The 20162-nt window shown below is 43.4% G+C and overlaps 2 protein-coding genes and 1 long non-coding RNA gene across 5 annotated transcripts; 1 reads left to right on the top strand and 2 right to left on the bottom strand.

Annotated features, from left to right (window-relative positions):
* Positions 1-510: 510 nt before the first annotated feature.
* LOC135234674 (probable Bax inhibitor 1) lies at positions 511-11296 on the top strand. 3 transcript variants are annotated; one of them, XM_064299506.1, is made up of 10 exons: positions 511-648; positions 3724-3849; positions 5982-6090; positions 6971-7091; positions 7426-7474; positions 7666-7763; positions 8043-8122; positions 8452-8552; positions 8705-8780; positions 9265-11296. In XM_064299506.1, the coding sequence occupies exons 2-10, from the start codon at positions 3794-3796 to the stop codon at positions 9286-9288; spliced, it is 714 nt and encodes a 237-aa protein (XP_064155576.1). In that variant the 5' UTR covers positions 511-648; positions 3724-3793; the 3' UTR covers positions 9289-11296. The 3 variants fall into 3 exon arrangements, with proteins under 3 accessions (XP_064155576.1, XP_064155574.1, XP_064155575.1); XM_064299504.1 differs by having other exon boundaries at positions 9262-11296; XM_064299505.1 differs by lacking the exon at positions 511-648 and adding an exon at positions 707-843 and having other exon boundaries at positions 9262-11296.
* A 575-nt stretch (positions 11297-11871) lies between these two features.
* Positions 11872-14134, bottom strand: LOC135234672 (interleukin-17C-like). Its single transcript, XM_064299503.1, has 3 exons — positions 13693-14134; positions 12968-13143; positions 11872-12441 (listed from the first exon to the last, which is right to left on the bottom strand). The coding sequence occupies exons 1-3, from the start codon at positions 13711-13713 to the stop codon at positions 12198-12200; spliced, it is 441 nt and encodes a 146-aa protein (XP_064155573.1). The 5' UTR covers positions 13714-14134; the 3' UTR covers positions 11872-12197.
* A 1601-nt stretch (positions 14135-15735) lies between these two features.
* LOC135235169 (uncharacterized) lies at positions 15736-18020 on the bottom strand. Its single transcript, XR_010324309.1, has 3 exons — positions 17565-18020; positions 16840-17015; positions 15736-16311 (listed from the first exon to the last, which is right to left on the bottom strand). It is a non-coding gene; the product is annotated as an uncharacterized LOC135235169 (long non-coding RNA).
* Between the last annotated feature and the right edge of the window lie 2142 nt (positions 18021-20162).

Below are 20162 nucleotides of genomic sequence, written 5' to 3'. Positions count from 1 at the left end.
GTGCTTTCATGTTTAGAGGGATTATTTTACCACCTTAAGCCACATTATTTCAGAAAATTATGAAGGAAATTAAACACATATTCATAAACACATAATCCCTCTAAACATGAAGAGCATCCAATTCTGAAAAATTAGCAGCTTGTTGGAATAAAAACCAACATACACAGAGGGCCCATAGGACCGAGATTGGGAACCACTGCTGTAAAACAAGAGCACTCAACAACTAATTTTAAATTTTAATTTAATTTTCTGATTTGGCGTAATCCTAAATCTATTAGTGCTTCCCCATTTTAAGTAAATTATATATGTTCTAGTTTATACATGGAAGTTACTTACTAGAATTTCCTTAATATAATTCTTAATTTCTAATTTGTAACAATAGTGTAATTTACTAACATTGTGTAATTTACTAACATTTCTGTAATTTTATTTCTAAATGTAATTTATGCAAATTATTTAATTTCTTATATGGCCCTATTATATTTTTTTCTTTTTTTATGCTATTCTATTCACAGCACGACGTACAGGACGTGAATGTTGACGTTTAAACGTCATTACGCAGCTTTGCCACGGAGGAATGTGACGTTCGTGTAACTCTGGAAGAAAGGAGTAAAGCGAAAGAGAGAAACAAGCTGAAACACAGACGCAGTAAGTTATTCGTTACGTTCCTCTATACCTCACTGCTCCGTGCGTTTTTAAACGTTCAGAAACTTGGTTTCAGGAGTTGGCTCTCTAAATACAGAGTAAAATACATCGTGCCTTCGCTTATTTTGAAGTTAGCCAAATTACGGTGCTCCGGTAGGCTAGTAGCTAATGCTAAGGAGCAAAGTCCAATACACTAAGGTTAGCTTGCTTGTTGGTGAGTTAGCTAACTGTGTTATTATCGCGGATACGCAGTCTGTCTCTGCCTCCAAATGTTTCGCTGGTGTTATTTTTAGGTTGCAATTTAAAACTAAAAGGCGTCGGGTTCCAACTGCCTCACATCATATGCCTGCTGGTTTGCCAGAAAGCCACCTGGATAGGTAGCTACTTTGTTGGCTTGTCGAGTAGCTATAGTCAATTATGTACGGTTTTGCACGGCTTGCCAACTATTGTTGCATAAAATTACGAAGAAGTGCAACTCTGTGTTAGCCAACATGGACTGTTTGTTGTAAGCATCTGGTAGTCGAACTGGCTATAACGCAGTACGCTAGCTGCAATATTTAGTAAACACCTGCTCGTTTGGTGTCACTGTCCTTGGCCAGGACCCAATCTCCGACTGATTCGATAAAATATATATAGCTACACTAGTTTACAGCAAACGTGGTAACCGCTCGCAGCGGTGCCTAAGCTACCAACTAGATTTGGGCCTGTATGTTTGTTAACGCCCCTTGGCCACTTATCTATCTTTTCGTGTACACTGGCTCGTCCGTCCGAATACAAGGCTGGCGTGTTCAGTAACGAACAGAAGTTCATCTGGATCAACGTCATAATCTGAGCTAAGTAAAGTCGAGGTAGTTCAATTTGCATGCATCGGAAACTCATAATTTGACGGCACAAACCGAAACCGTACCTTGTGGTTGGTGGACCTGTACCTAACAGTGGTTTGTCGGTCATAGTTTGAGCAGTTTATAGTATACAAAGAGTTTCCGTTGACGAAAGTTGTAGGTTAATGGATGGACGGTTGGGCATTGCACTTTAGGGTATGTCTTGGGCATATCAAAATAAGACTTTATTAGCAAGAGCAGTGTCATATCCTACTCATGAGACGCGTATAATTTTTGAATTGGTAATAATAATGTGAACAATAACGATAATAACTGAAAATGAGTGTTGAAATTATACTATGAGTTTTAATTTGGCGAAATATAATAGTTTGAAATATGTCGCAAGCCCAGCCCTCATGAATCAGGAGCAATTCTGATGCGACATTTCTTTAGGCAAATTCTCTCAGCAACCAGTCCCCTCCTGCCCGCACTTTGTAGAGAGCACACATGGGTTCTTGCATTCATGCAAAACCTGCTGCTGCTCTACCATACGCCCTCTTTTGAAGGGGTAATAAACACCAAAACATGTTTATTTTGGTTCTAAAGGCGAGCATTCTGTCTCCATATGATATATTACAGTAGTCCTATGGTAAAGAGAAACAAAAATTAAGCCGTCTCACCGCATTTTGCGCAAGAAATAGCCATGCACTGCGAAGGTTAAAGGTTTCGTTTTACTTCCATGACGTAGAAGTAGGGTTTTACATAAGCAAGTCAGAGACCCATCTCCGCCCCTCTTCTTGATTGATTAAGTATTATGTATTCAATCTGATTTCATATGACTGCGCTGGGCAAGTGCTGGGCATTTGGTCTGAAATTGGAAATCAGTTCCAGAACCGGTTCTCAGTTTCTGAACCCGGATAATGGAGTCGATTCTGATTCCAAGTAAATTAAAAATATTTCTCATGAAATGCTGTTAACACATTGATTTTCACTTGCTGTTAACCGGATCCCTAGAGTTGTGTCAACTCCAGTGGGCCATTTGTAGTGCAGTGGAAGTTCAAAACTGAGACTCTCCACGGTTCTCAGCTAGTAGCAGCAGCGCCGCAGGGTAATGCGTGATGCACTTTTCTAAGGGTCGAAGTTAAAATGTGAGTTAAAGCATGGTAGCTCATTGTTCTCCACCAAACTAACTTACTGAGTTAATGTTAACAGATGGTTTTGCTGCGGTCCTGTGTTTACAATCAGTGTCCTCTGTCCTCAGCCCCACCCATCACCTCAGTTTCATATTTTATATCTGTTCTATACAGGTTTTTTTTACATTTTTTTGTTGATATCACTGTTTTTCGATAGTTGATGGAAAGTTGGTTCAAGGTTGACTCTGGTTATTTGAATGAACCCTGTCGGCTTGTCGTTCACCCTCTGAGGGCATTTAGTTCCAGTGGCAACATTCTGTCACGCCGCCAAGCATCACTCAAGCCAGAAACTAGATAGACTTGTGTTCCTGGCTAAAACCTTGTAAGAGCTGCTGAGTAGCTAAAAAGTTGGCCGTACACGAGAGTCAGGACCCATGCACACCAACATAAAAAGGAATAGCCTACTTTTGAAAAATGACTTTGTGCTTTAAGAAGCCATTTTTTCCTGTTAATATGCACTTTGTTTTGTCTGTGCTTTGTGCTCATTCAGTGTGTGCACTGTTTCAGTCTGTGTGTCCCACAGTCCTCCCTCAGTATTTTGGATCTGTTGAAAAAAATGAGAATGCCTCATTAGATGTGATTCTTAGCTAGAAATCGTTTTTTATCCTTTCCCTGTGCCGTTCCAGTTCCATCTTCTGTATCGTTCTTTACCTCTACATTTGGCATTTTAGCAGTTAATTTAGTAGTTAGTAGGTAGTAGTAATGACTGTAGCCGTGTTGCCCCTGTGCAGGGCCGCGGCCCTGACCTTTTGGGGGCCCTTGCCAAGATTTTATTTTGGCCCCTCCCCCTTTTCCCCATTGCCAGAAAACATATAATTTCAAACTCCACCGCTGACAGGTTATGTTGTGCCTAGTCATCGGCAGTGAAATTCTCCCCTGCGCGTGTGAAACGGAAGCGTTGTCACTGGGCCTGTCGGATGTTTTATGACGCGGGAGACATGTACTGTCACATTCTTTTGCATGTTGCCTAACGTCGATAAGATCGCGCAGCGTGTTTCCTGGTTCTCAGAGCCCTTTTTTTTTTTTGCGCGCACCGCTCATTTGGTTGTTTGTCTGCGTCGCAGCTGGTGTGGTGGGGAACGAAAAGCCCAATCTCGACAGAAGATCAACGCAGCTCGACCAGCCCGTCTCAAGATGAACGTGTTCGACCGCAGCATCAACTTTGACGCTCTGTTCAAATTCTCACAAATGTAAGTATTTCGCTTTGCAGACCCCCCCCCCCCCCCATCCCCTCCAAAAGCCCTATCTGTTCCCTGTGTTTTCTCCAATCTTCATTTTGGTTTTTATAACTTGTTAGGAACACGTATCTGTATATAGTAATGCTGTGTATTCTGGTTCAATGTTAACATAGCTACAAACTTTCATTAGTGTTTTAGTGAAGTTGCATGTGCTGTCGCTGGTGTGGGAAGGTTGTTTGGCCGGTCTTACACTGCTGTTCGATTAGACGTCATTATCTTCTCTAACGGAAGTCATGCTGGACGATAGCATCTTCTGAATGAATGTGATATGATGGCCACAACAGTGAAGGTTGTTTTTAGCAGGCACATGTTTAGACACCCTCATTTGCTGAAGCATATGGCCCCTGCCCTGAGACCTCAAAAGTGCTCTTTCTGCTTTCAGCCACAGGGGACCAGTGGAACTCGGAAGTGTCACTAATTAGCATTCCAATCCGCACAGAATTATATTGTTGTACCGTTTGCGCCTCTCTCTGAGTTCCGGATTTGATTCTTCTCACAAGACGTTTGTGTCATAGGCTCAGTAGCGTGTTCTGGGAGCAACGTTTGCCTGCTTTCCTCGGGCTAGTAGAACTGTTCGGTCGTTTTGCCCAATTGAGCAAAATCGGGGCCGATTCAAGAATCGCAAACACAGAGTCACGTGATGTGGATCGTGTGCCGTCTCATCACGTTTCTGGAATGAGGTTGAGCTAATAAAGCATAGTGAATAGACAGGCAGTGCCACCAGCGTTAATGCTTTGAAATTTCATTGGTCGTTAATGGAATTTTCACTTTTTTCCCCCGCATGCACCGTATGACCGAAATGTATGTGGACACCCCTTGGTCTGGGACTGTTTTTTGTGGTTTGGGCTTGGCTCCTGTCACATGCCAGCGTGACACCCCTGGGAGGGAGATGCGGCAGTTCTGGGGAAACACCGTTGGTTGCCGCATGGAGAGAGAGAGAGAGCGCACCCATACAAACCCGAAATCAAATAAACAAACAATCACCCTCACGGGTTCCGGGCAAAAACAGTAGACTAAAACAACACATTAAAGTAACTTAAGACAAAAGAAAGTAAAACGGAGCTCGTTCAGTTCCCCGCTCGTAGCTGGCCTGCTGTCCAGCGGACCAGCTTTTACTTTTCAGTGGTGGTTCACCTTCTCTGTCTTGTGTGCTCAGATAAACGAAAATGAAACGAAAATGAAACGAAAATCATGAATGTGCACTCGGTACGAGCTCCCGGTCTCGGCCCCGAACTGTGGAGAGCAGCACACCTTTAAGCACCTGGGCCGATTAGTTAACGCATCCCAGGTGCGTGTGCTCTCTCCACCGGCGCAGCTAAGACCAAACCGCTTCTCCAGCGGACTGAGTGCCACAGCCCCTTAGGTCCAGTGAGGGAAAATGTTAATCCTACCGCATACAATCACATTCTAGACAATTTTGTGCTTCCCCAACAGTTTGGGGGAAGGCCCTTTCCTGTTTCAGTATGACAGTGCCCCTGGGCACACAACGAGGTCCATATAGGTTTTGTTGAGAACGGTGTGAAAGAACTTGAATGGCCTGCACAGAGCCCTGACCTCAACCCCATCCAACACCTTTGGGATGAATTGGAAGGCCAACTGTAAGCCAGGCCGAATCGCCCAATCAGTGGCTGACCTCACTAATACTCTTCTGTCTGAATGGAAGCAAATTCCTTCAGCAATGCCCCAACATCTAATATAAAGCCTTCCCAGAGCAGCACAGGGTGGACCAACTCCATGTTAATACTCATAATTTTGGATAAGATGTTGGATGTCAGGTGTCCACAGACTTTTCGCCATGTAGTGTAACTTAAGTGTCACTATCTATTGATTCACTATTGTGCATTTTCCCTGTTACCCAGTGTAAATAAAGACAATGAACAAGAATAAAAACAAAAAAAGCAGAACTTTCAGTCAGTTGGCTTTCACGGTTTTTGCGTCTCCAGTGATCAGAAGCAACGTTGACACTTAATGGCTTGCTATCGGTCACTACTGTTTGGGTAATGGTTGTATATAGCAGAGCTGGAGTCTTGATCTCATAGTCTTGGTCTCTCTCTCCCTCTCTCCCTCTCCCCCTCTCCCTGCAGTTCCAGCTCCACTCAGCAGCACCTGAAGAATGTGTATGCCAGTCTTTCCCTGTGCATGCTGGTGGCGGCCGCTGGCTCCTACGTCCACGTGGTCACAAGGCTCTTCCAGGTAAACTGGCCCATTAGGTAATGTAGAGTAACACCGCTGGGGCTAGCTGCCTGTGTAGTGTGACACCACTGTGGCTAGCTGCGTGTGTAGAGTAACACCGCTGTGGCTAGCTTCGTGTGTAGAGTAACACCACTGTGGCTAGCTGCGCGTGTAGAGTAACACCACTGTGGCTAGCTGCTGTGTAGAGTAATACCACTGTGGCTAGCTGCGTGTGTAGAGTAACACCGCTGTGGCTAGCTGCGTGTGTAGAGTAACACCGCTGTGGCTAGCTGCTGTGTAGAGTAATACCACTGTGGCTAGCTGCGTGTGTAGAGTAACACCGCTGTGGCTAGCTGCGTGTGTAGAGTAACACCGCTGTGGCTAGCTGCTGTGTAGAGTAACACCGCTGTGGCTAGCTGCTGTATAGAGTAACACCGCTGTGGCTAGCTGCGCGTGTAGAGTAACACCACTGTGGCTAGCTGCGTGTGTAGAGTAACACCACTGTGGCTAGCTGCTGTGTAGAGTAACACCACTGTGGCTAGCTGCGTGTGTAGAGTAACACCGCTGTGGCTAGCTGCTGTGTAGAGTAACACCGCTGTGGCTAGCTGCTGTGTAGAGTAACACCGCTGTGGCTAGCTGCTGTGTAGAGTAACACCGCTGTGGCTAGCTGCTGTGTAGAGTAACACCGCTGTCGCTAGCTGCTGTGTAGAGTAAAAATGGCTGCCGTGCATCACCCGGGTGGGTGCTACACATTGGTGGTGGGTGAGTTCCCCTTCATCACTGTAAAGCACTTTGAGCATTCGGAAAAGTGCTACATAAATGCAGGTATATGTATATATATATATATAAGCGAGCGGTGGAATCTGATTGGTCTCTGTGGCTTCGCGTTTGCCTCCGCCAGGGCGGGATCCTGAGCCTCCTGGGCTCCCTGGGAATGATGGCCTGGCTCGCCATGACGCCCCACAACCAGGAGACGGAGAAGCAGCGGCTCGGAATGCTGGCCGGGTTCGCCTTCTTCACAGGTGAGGGTGCGGTGCTTTCGCCCCACGCCCGCCTCCATCAGCAGAGACCCATAAAAAAAATAAACCTGGAGTTGGCGGTATGATCTGTATTTGGAGTTCAGTCTAAATGTTTTTGCTCATTGGCCTCAGCCTTGAGTTGCATATTTATGTCACGGGGTATTTCCTGAAGAGCGTCAACAAAGAACAGACTGTCTGACTGAGGTCCGATGCTTTATTTGCGGCTGAGAGGGTTGTTGTGGGTAAATTGAGGCTAAAAGCACATTGGCTTTCTGAATGGCCCGGTTAGCGCTTGAGGTGCTGACGCGCGTTTTTCCCTCCTCTTGTATGGCGTTAGGTGTGGGGCTGGGGCCTACCATGGACTACGTCATTGCCATTAACCCAGGGTAAGAGCCTTCTGCCCAGCAGTGTGAGGTCACTGGCTGTACAGCCACTGTTGATGATTGTGATTATGTTCCATGCAGCATATTTTAGTAATTTTTCAGTGGAGGAACTTTTCCTGTGATATGAATGTAAGGTATCATTGTCTCTCTCTCTCTCTCCCTCCCTCCCTCCTTCTCTCTGTCTCTCTCTCTAGCATCATTGTGACAGCTTTCCTGGCCACCTCCGTCGTCTTTGTGTGCTTCACTCTCAGCGCCTTGTACGCCCGGCGCAGGGCTTACCTCTTCCTGGGAGGTGAGGCCTCACCACCGCCCGCCCTTTAACCCGCAAACGTGCGATCAGAATGTTCTTACCTAACATTCTAATGCTGATGTCACAATCAGTAATTGAAAAAAAAAAAAATCAGAGTTCTAGAACACTGGCATGGAATTTTGAAAAAAACTTTGTAAAAAGCGTGCTCTTCAAAGGGGGAAGTGGAGACGTATGGCAGCGAGAGGCTGGTGTTGTAGATGTGTGGCCTGGGGCACGGGGGATGTTTTTTTTTTTAATGGACGCCCATCGCTGCCCTTCTAGGGACCCTGATGTCTGCTCTCTCCATCCTGCTTCTGGTGTCCCTCGTCAACCTGTTCTTGGGGTCGGCGATACTCTTTAAGGTAAGTGAGAGGGAAGCAGTTGTCGGTTAATGCACCCCTGACATCCTGTTAAGTACCCCTGACGTCTGTGTCTTAACTGAGAGAACTGCACAGCAGGGAGAGCATTGATGCTTACCGACCTGTATTTTATGCAAATGAGGCGCGACTGCCATGTACTGATTGGTTGGGTGAAACCCCTGCTGATTTTGACCGGATCGAGCTGCATGTACACATTCTGTGTTTTTGAGCGTGCGGTTGTCCCTCAGGAGCTCTCATCGCCCAATGCGCCGTGCGGGCGGCGGCGCGGGGGGGCGGGGTTTACCTAACGGGGGCGTGTCCTCTCCCCGCAGGCTCACCTGTACCTGGGACTGGCCGTGATGTGCGGCTTCGTGCTCTTCGACACGCAGCTCATCATCGAGAAGGCGGAGCTCGGCGACAAGGACTACATCTGGTGAGCGCGCTTCCTCCGCTTACTCCCGCCTTAGAAGCGCTAAGTGCTCGAACCCTGACTCACCTGCCGCTGAGTCTGTCTGTGTGTGCTAATGCCTGACCTTTTTCCACTGTGCTAAGCAGCAGCGGCTAAACACACCCTTTCTCTGTCAGGCACTGCGTTGACCTCTTCCTGGACTTTGTGACCATCTTCAGGAAGATCATGGTCATCCTGGCCATGAACGAGAAGGTGAGGCTGCAGAGCGCGTGCGGTCTGAGGGAAAGGGGGGGGGGGGATGCGGGAGGAGGGGGCGGTGTGGGAGGGAAAGGGGGCAGTGTGGGAAGTAGACTGTTATGAAAGGGAATTTAAAGACTGTAAAGGCCCTGTCAGACTGAACATCCACAGGCCAAGCCAAATTTATTCTGCTGTAGCGTGTGTGCTTGCATGCTGAAGTACTTGGGTGTGTTTGTAAGCACTATTATTTGGCCATGTATATTTGTAGTGGTGCGTGCATGCGTGCGTGCGTGTGTATGTGTGTGTGTGTGTGTGTGTGTGTGTGTGTGTGTGTGTGCATTTGCGTTTATATGTTATCTGAAACAGGGATGCGGATTTGTTCAAAGCAGCGCAAGTGTCCTGAGCCCATTCGCGGATTTTTGTCGAGTATAAAAATGAATTTAATTTCTAATTTCTTAATTTTTATGCTTTAGCTTTTTTCATGCTCTGTCTCTAGCAGGACAAGAAGAAGGAGAAGAAGTAGAAGCTCAGACCAGCGTCAGATGAGGACCGGTCTGAGACTCTGAGTTCTGAAGCGTTTCTGGTGTTTTCGTCCATTGCCCTTTTTTGATTATAATTATTAATCATGATTTTTATTGTTTTCTTACATGTAGCTTCTTCCTTATTTAAGACAAAAAGTAGGGTTTTTTCTGTGAGCTTGCAGAAAGGATTTTTTAAATATTATTTTTTTTTTTTTTTAAGGTACTGCAATGATAAAACCTGTCCAGGTGGGGGAGCTGTTAGCATTCAGTTCTGTTCCTTGGATAAACACTTTTGTTTCAGTTACATCCGCAATCACAGTCTCAGCGTACATCATATCCTTCTCTTATTTGGATGGTTCATTACATTATCATTTTTTTGACGCCATGGCAGGTTTTCTGAGCAGTCTTAAATTCATCCCCCCTTCCCCCAACCCTACCCCACCACCACCCAACTTCTGGGACGTCAGCATCAACATTTATCAGGCAGTACTATGAGTGCCCACTTTCAAACTCAGCCAGGATCCATTGACTGTTTGAACATTAGCCAAAAAAAAGCCAAAAAAGTCTTTAAAAATGTGTGGTGCGCGTGTTTGGATTGTAGCCAAAGATTCTTAGCTATAGTATTTAGGGAGGAGCAATCAGCTAATCTTAGGCGCTGGGTTGTAATATAGACGTTAAATTTGCACGTCTCAGCTCGTTTTTCCAACTGACTAAATTAGTCCTTCGCCAAAAACTTCTGTCCACTAAAACAAAAGAGTAGCAGTCTTGCTGCTCTTTTGTTTTATTTTTATTTTTGAAAAAGGAAAAACCTGGGCTCAAACTTGACTCGTTTTTTTCCCTGTGTGACTCTGATCCGGCCTGAACGCAGCGGTGTTGAGCTGCTTATTGACACACTGTGCTTTCCACAGCCCGCGGTTCCCACCTCCGACCTCTCCCTCCCCAGCTCCGCACCGTTTCGCGAGCCGCATCACAGCCCATGGCCTAGCGCCCCAGCCAATAGGACCTTAAGCTCCTCCCCTTAGGGGAGTGACCCTTCCCCCCCCCGGTTTATCTCCGATACCAGGTCCCAGGTAAAGCCCTTTTAACCCCCGTGAGCGGTACAGAATCTTCCCCTGTTCGTTATTAAGCACCTGTTGTTTCTGACTCTTCATTTGTGCAGATGTCTTCGCTGTGTGTGAACATTGGTGGTGTTGTAAGGTGTCCTGTGGAAACGGTGGATGTTTATTGGTGAATCTGTCAGGAGAGGTGTGATGCGTTCTCCCCCTTAACCCGGCCCGCCCCTCGCCTTTTTTATACCTGTAACGTTCGCTAGCGTCACGCGCTGATTTGGCCTCACGCGCGGATTACCGCGGATCGGAGCTGAGCGGTTTTCGTTTTGTGCTGGTCGGGTGTCAGGGCGCGAGGGGGGCGAGCGGCCGTGGTGCCGACGTGCCCCCTCCCCCACTTTCCTCCACCTCACTTTTATAATGATCAGCAGTTTTCATTGTTCAGTGCTGATAATAGTTTGAAATAAAATGTTATATTTCTAAACAAATTATGACCCACTCCCCCCCCCCTCATTTCTGAAGTGACTCTGGTGGCCATGACTGCAGCTTATTTAAATCTAAATGCTGCGCTAATAGGTTTTCTCTCCCTCCATACAATCCAGCTTTTTTTTGTCAGTTAATAACTTTCAGTAATAATAGTGAAATGCTGCACCAGGCATGTGCCGTGGTCTCTCACCCGTAAGGCACTGGCAGCTTGCTTTTAAACTGTCGGGAGACCCCTGGCTCCTGCTGCCCAAACTGTCCTCCTTTCACTTTATATGGGGGCGGGAGTATTATATTCCTTCAAAGTGCCAACTCCATTATCATTATGAGTATCTATGAGAATCTGTTTGACCGTTTAAAAAAAACTTGATACTGTGAAGAAGCATCACCCCCAACCCCCCCCCCCCCGGTCCTTATCCAGGGCTTGTTTAATTTTGCTTTGCGATCAGACATTTGTTAAAATAAAAATTTTAAAATTAAAGCCTTGTCATTAATTTGTGTGTGAGTATAAAAATACATTTTGTTACACTAAGCTCAAGTTACACAACAACTATGCCTATAAGTTGTAAACTATAAATCGTTTATTAATTCACAAATTGGTGTAATCACACAAGCTGAAAGCTTCTCATTATAAACACTTCATATCTGTTTTCCAGAACTCCTCATAATAATAACCTGATGACTGTATTTGGCAACTGCCAGCAAAAAAAAAGAAAACATTACACACTCCACTAATGGGCCAATAATTATTTTATTATTATTATTATTATTATTATTATTCACCGAATATAAAGGAATGACAATTTAATATGGAATAAATAAAAACCACAAACGCAAAAACAATGATAACATTTAACACACTGAAGGCTTGGTTTATATCAAAATACAGCCTATGTGTCTCTATGGAGAAACTGAAAGTTATTAACCAAAAACCACACTTGGAAGTGTAGGCGAATACATGGCAAACTGTAGAAGGGACATCTTGTACTTCTTTGTTTTAACTAAATTAAACGTTATTCTGATAACAGATTTTCAAAACCTAAATCTGCCCATTTGTCTAATTTGTCAGAGCAACATGAGGTCCTGTCAGTTTCTCTTGCTGACAAAATGTCTTAAGACCAGGGTGGCAAGCCATCGCCATCCTGTGTTCTGTGTTTCTAGATTAAATTTTAAAGGTCACTAAACCTCAAGTAAAACTGAGAAGGAAGATTGTTGGGGCATACACACAGTGTATGTACTGATGGTCAGTTAATGTCTTATCCCGTTTTTAGATATTTTAAAATATCATACTTGTAAATGAAATATATAATATTAATCGTAGCACACATATAATATGTATGCGACACATTTAGGCCAGCTACAGTGCCGCGCAGGAGTGCACGTCACTGTGCTTTTAACCTGGGCTTGATGCACGTGCATCCCACGTTCACGTTCAGCGTCCCTGGAACCAGCCTGTAGTGACCGCCGTCCTGGCAGGCCTCTTTGTAATAGACTCTCATGCTGTACACAACGTTCCACACTCGCAGCCGGTAGTTGAAACCCGACAGCGTGCTGTCCCGGCAATAACGATGTTCGCACCTGGCAGACCAGATAGACTGCGGTAATCTGCTGGCATTAAAATCTTTTCTGAGAGAGAAAGAGAGAGAGAGAGAGAGAGTCAACACCAGCAAACAGGTAGTACCTGAGAAACCAGGACATTAAGACCTGTTACTTACATCATACATTAAAGAGTTCAACATCATCTTGCACTGTTATTTAATATGAATCTGTCAGCGTGTCAATAAATGCATTAGACTGCATTTCTTTCAGGTTTTTTTCAGTGAATGCTCACTTTATTTTTAGTTTTTCGCATCTTCTGAATATCTTTAGAATATAATTAGTCAAAATGTCTATACATGTCTTACATCTACAGTATTTTTTACATGTATTGTGCATTGTGATTGTGCTTTACACGACATACATTTCAACTAAATGACTTTACTTAATATGGGCTAACTTGAGTGTAACTTCGCGTAACTTCAGTAAATTAGATTTGAGACACCACTGCCTAGGTGTGGCGTGCTTATATTCCGCGCAGGTTGGTGAGCTGAAATTTGGTGGGGCTTAAAACTTTCCTTTAAACTGATCCATTTTGCAATGTACTCAGACTTACACGTATGTCCATGGGGACAGCATGCGCTCGCTTGTATCCTCCGTGATGAAATGACTAACGTTGCTGCTGATGAGAACCCTGCCTGAGTGTTCGATGTGCCTCTTGGTACACTTCTCATCACACTCAGAACAGCGTATCAGAGTGCGGACAGGAGCCACCGTGGTCAGGAACACGAACTGTGTGATACGGACATACGGAAGAACGCCATTAACAGAGAGAACCACTAAAAGACGTGCACATATACAACTCTATTTAGTTACAAACTATGCTTACCTTCCGAGTAAATGTAGGCTAACCATAATCTACACTTAAAACTGGGGGGTGTAAGATCGCATTGCAGGTGGCACATAATAGGCTAGTTGTTGTCATTTTGTCAGCGAGATTGACGCACACCTATGCGGAGGTGCTGGCCGGCGGAAAATAAACTGAAAAAAGAAAGCTGCCGTATTCTCAAGCTTCCATGCACGGAGTATGTTTGTTTAAAACCAAACATAGTATTAAATACGAAATGCAAAAAAACAAATATCCACTTAACGATGGCTATTCTTGTCCAGAGCAGTCAGTCAAGGGATGCGGACACCTGACTGCCCTTAATGTAAATCTATAATCTTGAAAAAAAAACTTATAAAGTAAATTAAATTAAAAAGCTTAGATGGCTCGAATGCTCTCCCAACCCCATACATGTCCAGCGGCTAATAATATTTCAGATATGTTATTTCACTCACCAGAACAGTCGCGATGTTCATTTTGTGCTTTCTCGTTCTTTCTCAATGGAGTATGCTCAGTAGTTTATTTTGCTCACCTGCTCACACAAAAATTAATGTCCATGGCCGTCTCGAATAGGCTACTTATATATTGCATGTCGGCCTGACGTAGCCTAAAATAACGCTGTTTTCGTAACAACACATTTGCATTGCGTGGGGGGTCCCATTCAGTTCAGCCCGAGGCCGCGGGCAAATTAACTTTTGTTTTCAGCGTTGGGCAGTATCGTCGCTACAAGTAGCGGCGTTACTAGTTTAACTACATTTCTCAGTAGCGTGGTGGTAGCGTCGCTGTTTTCTGAATCAAATAGCTTTTCAGTAGGGAAGCTCTTTTATTGATCAAGGAGTGCGGTGTCGTCCACACAAGCTACATTTCCCCAAGCATTTCTGAAGCTCAAGCGCAGAGGAGTGTTCTGCTGCGGTCTGAAATAAAACTTCTAAGGATCAGTAAATGACGCCACCGTAGACCTGTTGTCTTCGGTCGATCTGTCCTATGATTTCTTCTGTAACCCCATACTACCACCGAAGTAGCCTCCATTATTTTCTAATAACCGGGACAGCCCGGAGGGGTTTATTCCATTTATATACAACGGGTTACCAACAATGACTATACATGGTTACTTTCGTATTATCGATTTAATCACCTGAAATTGAAATATTCTTCCGCGGCCGTTTGGGCATATTTTACCGTTGTCAATCAAAACTGTCGTTGGTAGTTGGACTTGGACCGTTGTTAATGCAACAAATAGGATATAACAGGCTAATAGTCAGATTGTAACTGTTTTATATATCCGATGCGACAGAATGCATTCACATTCGTTACTGGTAACAACATTCATAGCAGAAAACATGCACACGTCGTAAACAATTTGCTGTTGAATTGATTAATTCGACTCTCATCGTCATTTCCATATAATCGCAAAATGACAACAATAAATAGAATGAAAACTCGGACTTGCGTGTTTGCTTTTACTGTACCCCCGATGTAAATTACGCAGAACTACCGTAACTATGTCAAGCGTTTGAGTCAATAAAAAAAAAAAAAAAGCTTTGCTGTAGTTCAACTTCTTGCAGTGTGAAGTAATTGGTAGCTTGCAAAGCTGTGCTTTCAAAGTAGCTTCCCCAACACTGGCTGTGTATTTATCCAACAGTCACAACTGCATACTCTCGATATCTTGTATTTTTAATTGAGTTTTTATTATTCCTTCATGTGTGTTCTTGTGTGTTTTTGTGTTTAGCTTGACAGCAACCAAATAAAAATCTGTTGATCAACTGTTATATCCATTGACTGATAATGAAATATAAAATGATGATGATGATGCTGATATTATTATGGTGCCCCCCCCCCCCCCGGTCCTTATCCAGGGCTTGTTTAATTTTGCTTTGCGATCAGACATTTGTTAAAATAAAATTTTTAAAATTAAAGCCTTGTCATTAATTTGTGTGTGAGTATAAAAATACATTTTGTTACACTAAGCTCAAGTTACACAACAACTATGCCTATAAGTTGTAAACTATAAATCGTTTATTAATTCACAAATTGGTGTAATCACACAAGCTGAAAGCTTCTCATTATAAACACTTCATATCTGTTTTCCAGAACTCCTCATAATAATAACCTGATGACTGTATTTGGCAACTGCCAGCAAAAAAAGAAAACATTACACACTCCACTAATGGGCCAATAATTATTTTATTATTATTATTATTATTATTATTATTATTATTATTATTATTCACCGAATATAAAGGAATGACAATTTAATATGGAATAAATAAAAACCACAAACGCAAAAACAATGATAACATTTAACACACTGAAGGCTTGGTTTATATCAAAATACAGCCTATGTGTCTCTATGGAGAAACTGAAAGTTATTAACCAAAAACCACACTTGGAAGTGTAGGCGAATACATGGCAAACTGTAGAAGGGACATCTTGTACTTCTTTGTTTTAACTAAATTAAACGTTATTCTGATAACAGATTTTCAAAACCAAAATCTGCCCATTTGTCTAATTTGTCAGAGCAACATGAGGTTCTGTCAGTTTCTCTTGCTGACAAAATGTCTTAAGACCAGGGTGGCAAGCCATCGCCATCCTGTGTTCTGTGTTTCTAGATTAAATTTTAAAGGTCACTAAACCTCAAGTAAAACTGAGAAGGAAGATTGTTGGGGCATACACACAGTGTATGTACTGATGGTCAGTTAATGTCTTATCTCGTTTTTAGATATTTTAAAATATCATACTTGTAAATGAAATATATAATATTAATCGTAGCACACATATAATATGTATGCGACACATTTAGGCCAGCTACAGTGCCGCGCAGGAGTGCACGTCACTGTGCTTTTAACCTGGGTTTGATGCACGTGCATCCCACGTTCACGTTCAGCGTCCCTGGAACCAGCCTGTAGTGACCGCCGTCCTGGCAGGCCTCTTTGTAATAGACTCTCATGCTGTACACAACGTTCCACACTCGCAGCCGGTAGTTGAAACCCGACAGCGTGCTGTCCCGGCAATAACGATGTTCGCACCTGGCAGACCAGATAGACTGCGGTAATCTGCTGGCATTAAAATCTTTTCTGAGAGAGAAAGAGAGAGAGAGAGAGAGAGAGTCAACACCAGCAAACAGGTAGTACCTGAGAAACCAGGACATTAAGACCTGTTACTTACATCATACATTAAAGAGTTCAACATCATCTTGCACTGTTATTTAATATGAATCTGTCAGCGTGTCAATAAATGCATTAGACTGCATTTCTTTCAGGTTTTTTTCAGTGAATGCTCACTTTATTTTTAGTTTTTCGCATCTTCTGAATATCTTTAGAATATAATTAGTCAAAATGTCTATACATGTCTTACATCTACAGTATTTTTTACATGTATTGTGCATTGTGATTGTGCTTTACACGACATACATTTCAACTAAATGACTTTACTTAATATGGGCTAACTTGAGTGTAACTTCGCGTAACTTCAGTAAATTAGATTTGAGACACCACTGCCTAGGTGTGGCGTGCTTATATTCCGCGCAGGTTGGTGAGCTGAAATTTGGTGGGGCTTAAAACTTTCCTTTAAACTGATCCATTTTGCAATGTACTCAGACTTACACGTATGTCCATGGGGACAGCATGCGCTCGCTTGTATCCTCCGTGATGAAATGACTAACGTTGCTGCTGATGAGAACCCTGCCTGAGTGTTCGATGTGCCTCTTGGTACACTTCTCATCACACTCAGAACAGCGTATCAGAGTGCGGACAGGAGCCACCGTGGTCAGGAACACGAACTGTGTGATACGGACATACGGAAGAACGCCATTAACAGAGAGAACCACTAAAAGACGTGCACATATACAACTCTATTTAGTTACAAACTATGCTTACCTTCCGAGTAAATGTAGGCTAACCATAATCTACACTTAAAACTGGGGGGTGTAAGATCGCATTGCAGGTGGCACATAATAGGCTAGTTGTTGTCATTTTGTCAGCGAGATTGACGCACACCTATGCGGAGGTGCTGGCCGGCGGAAAATAAACGGAAAAAAGAAAGCTGCCGTATTCTCAAGCTTCCATGCACGGAGTATGTTTGTTTAAAACCAAACATAGTATTGAATACGAAATGCAAAAAAACAAATATCCACTTAACGATGGCTATTCTTGTCCAGAGCAGTCAGTCAAGGGATGCGGACACCTGACTGCCCTTAATGTAAATCTATAATCTTGAAAAAAAAACTTATAAAGTAAATTAAATTAAAAAGCTTAGATGGCTCGAATGCTCTCCCAACCCCATACATGTCCAGCGGCTAATAATATTTCAGATATGTTATTTCACTCACCAGAACAGTCGCGATGTTCATTTTGTGCTTTCTCGTTCTTTCTCAATGGAGTATGCTCAGTAGTTTATTTTGCTCACCTGCTCACACAAAAATTAATGTCCATGGCCGTCTCGAATAGGCTACTTATATATTGCATGTCGGCCTGACGTAGCCTAAAATAACGCTGTTTTCGTAACAACACATTTGCATTGCGTGGGGGGTCCCATTCAGTTCAGCCCGAGGCCGCGGGCAAATTAACTTTTGTTTTCAGCGTTGGGCAGTATCGTCGCTACAAGTAGCGGCGTTACTAGTTTAACTACATTTCTCAGTAGCGTGGTGGTAGCGTCGCTGTTTTCTGAATCAAATAGCTTTTCAGTAGGGAAGCTCTTTTATTGATCAAGGAGTGCGGTGTCGTCCACACAAGCTACATTTCCCCAAGCATTTCTGAAGCTCAAGCGCAGAGGAGTGTTCTGCTGCGGTCTGAAATAAAACTGCTAAGGATCAGTAAATGACGCCACCGTAGACCTGTTGTCTTCGGTCGATCTGTCCTATGATTTCTTCTGTAACCCCATACTACCACCGAAGTAGCCTCCATTATTTTCTAATAACCGGGACAGCCCGGAGGGGTTTATTCCATTTATATACAACGGGTTACCAACAATGACTATACATGGTTACTTTCTTATTATCGATTTAATCACCTGAAATTGAAATATTCTTCCGCGGCCGTTTGGGCATATTTTACCGTTGTCAATCAAAACTGTCGTTGGTAGTTGGACTTGGACCGTTGTTAATGCAACAAATAGGATATAACAGGCTAATAGTCCGATTGTAACTGTTTTATATATCCGATGCGACAGAATGCATTCACATTCGTTACTGGTAACAACATTCATAGCAGAAAACATGCACACGTCGTAAACAATTTGCTGTTGAATTGATTAATTCGACTCTCATCGTCATTTCCATATAATCGCAAAATGACAACAATAAATAGAATGAAAACTCGGACTTGCGTGTTTGCTTTTACTGTACCCCCGATGTAAATTACGCAGAACTACCGTAACTGTGTCAAGCGTTTGAGTCAATTAAAAAAAAAAAAAAAAAGCTTTGCTGTAGTTCAACTTCTTGCAGTGTGAAGTAATTGGTAGCTTGCAAAGCTGTGCTTTCAAAGTAGCTTCTCCAACACTGGCTGTGTATTTATCCAACAGTCACAACTGCATACTCTCGATATCTTGTATTTTTAATTGAGTTTTTATTATTCCTTCATGTGTGTTCTTGTGTGTTTTTGTGTTTAGCTTGACAGCAACCAAATAAAAATCTGTTGATCAACTGTTATATCCATTGACTGATAATGAAATATAAAATGATGATGATGATGCTGATATTATTATGGTGGGGCAGGGCACCCCTTTGATATGGTTTCACTGTACTAAACCAGGAGCCACTTTCCTTCATGTTTCCCTCAAAGTTTGCATGAGGTTCCCCCTGCATGAGGCAATTCCATGGTTTTCCTTCGCTATCCAAACAATGACATCACGACACGGGGGCTCCCTGGGGTTTCACAGCACTCGTTTCACACTCCCACGGAATACAGTCACACTGGTAAGCCGACGCTCCCACAAACCCACAAACCCTTCCGCTACCGAGGAAGTGTTTGTGGGAGGAGTTGGAGCGTCGGCGTACCAGTGTGACTGTATTCCGTGGGAGTGTGAAACGAGTGCTGTGAAACCCCAGGGAGCCCCCGTGTCGTGATGTCATTGTTTGGATAGCGAAGGAAAACCATGGAATTGCCTCATGCAGGGGGAACCTCATGCAAACTTTGAAACGAGTGGGCGTGTGAAACGAGTAGCTGCGACGCCCTGCGGAACAGCTTTGCCCTGAGGTCACGTTGGTGCGGGTGTGGATTGAAGAGACCGTATGTTTTTATGAAGCAGCAGCAGCAGCAGCAGCAAGCCTTCCCACGTGGCAGGTTTGGTCTGGCCCGGCGATGACTCCATAACTCCGCCCCGCTCGGCCTGCATACGGAAATGAATGACCGTGAGTGGTCAGGGTTGTAGCAGTGTTCGGTTTAATCGGTCGCATACTGTGCGTAAGCCAACACAGGTGTAATTATTGCACACCGCCTATACTGGTACTTTGAAATTTCAATTTTAAAAAATGAAGTAAAAGTAAAAATGAAAAAAAAAAAAAAAAAATGAAGCAGTGCTTCAGCGTTATGAAATTAATATAAGTATACCATGTTCGCAAAATGCTCAATACCATTCGGTATAGCCAGTGCTCCTCAGCTGCCTAAAGGCAAGTAATAAAATAATTATTATTTGCAATTCAAAACTGTGCATGTTTTTATCAACGTTATGCAAAATTGTCTATCCCATGTACTCTTTGTTCTTCGCACTGTCGCCTGAAGAATATTCACGGCAAAGACCACACACATATGGAGTTTACTGGGGCTGGATAGCTGCAATGGCTTCTGTTCAAATAAAATATTATACCCAAACAAATGCATGCTATAACATATTGTTCAATTACCTATATTTATTTAAATCAAAAAAGTTTATTCAACAAAAGCTATGAGTTTTTGAATAAAACTAATTCATGTTTTATATTAATCTTTAA

The sequence above is a fragment of the Anguilla rostrata genome, chromosome 11 (assembly GCF_018555375.3).
Source record: "Anguilla rostrata isolate EN2019 chromosome 11, ASM1855537v3, whole genome shotgun sequence".
Classification (NCBI taxonomy): Eukaryota; Metazoa; Chordata; class Actinopteri; order Anguilliformes; family Anguillidae; genus Anguilla; species Anguilla rostrata.
The sequence above is the reverse complement of the archived record's forward strand: the minus strand, read 5'-3'. Positions and strand labels throughout refer to the sequence as shown.

Coding starts and splice junctions, on each gene's coding strand:
- LOC135234672 (XM_064299503.1), bottom strand. CDS start 13,713: ATGAACATCGCGACTGTTCTG. Junction 13,144..13,692: donor TGAACATCGCGACTGTTCTG/GTGAGTGAAATA, acceptor CGTATCACACAG/TTCGTGTTCCTGACCACGGT. Junction 12,442..12,967: donor CTGTCCCCATGGACATACGT/GTAAGTCTGAGT, acceptor TTTCTCTCTCAG/AAAAGATTTTAATGCCAGCA.
- LOC135234674 (XM_064299504.1), top strand. CDS start 3,794: ATGAACGTGTTCGACCGCAGCATCAACTTTGACGCTCTGTTCAAATTC. Junction 7,475..7,665: donor GTCATTGCCATTAACCCAGG/GTAAGAGCCTTC, acceptor CTCTCTCTCTAG/CATCATTGTGACAGCTTTCC. Junction 8,553..8,704: donor GGCGACAAGGACTACATCTG/GTGAGCGCGCTT, acceptor TTTCTCTGTCAG/GCACTGCGTTGACCTCTTCC.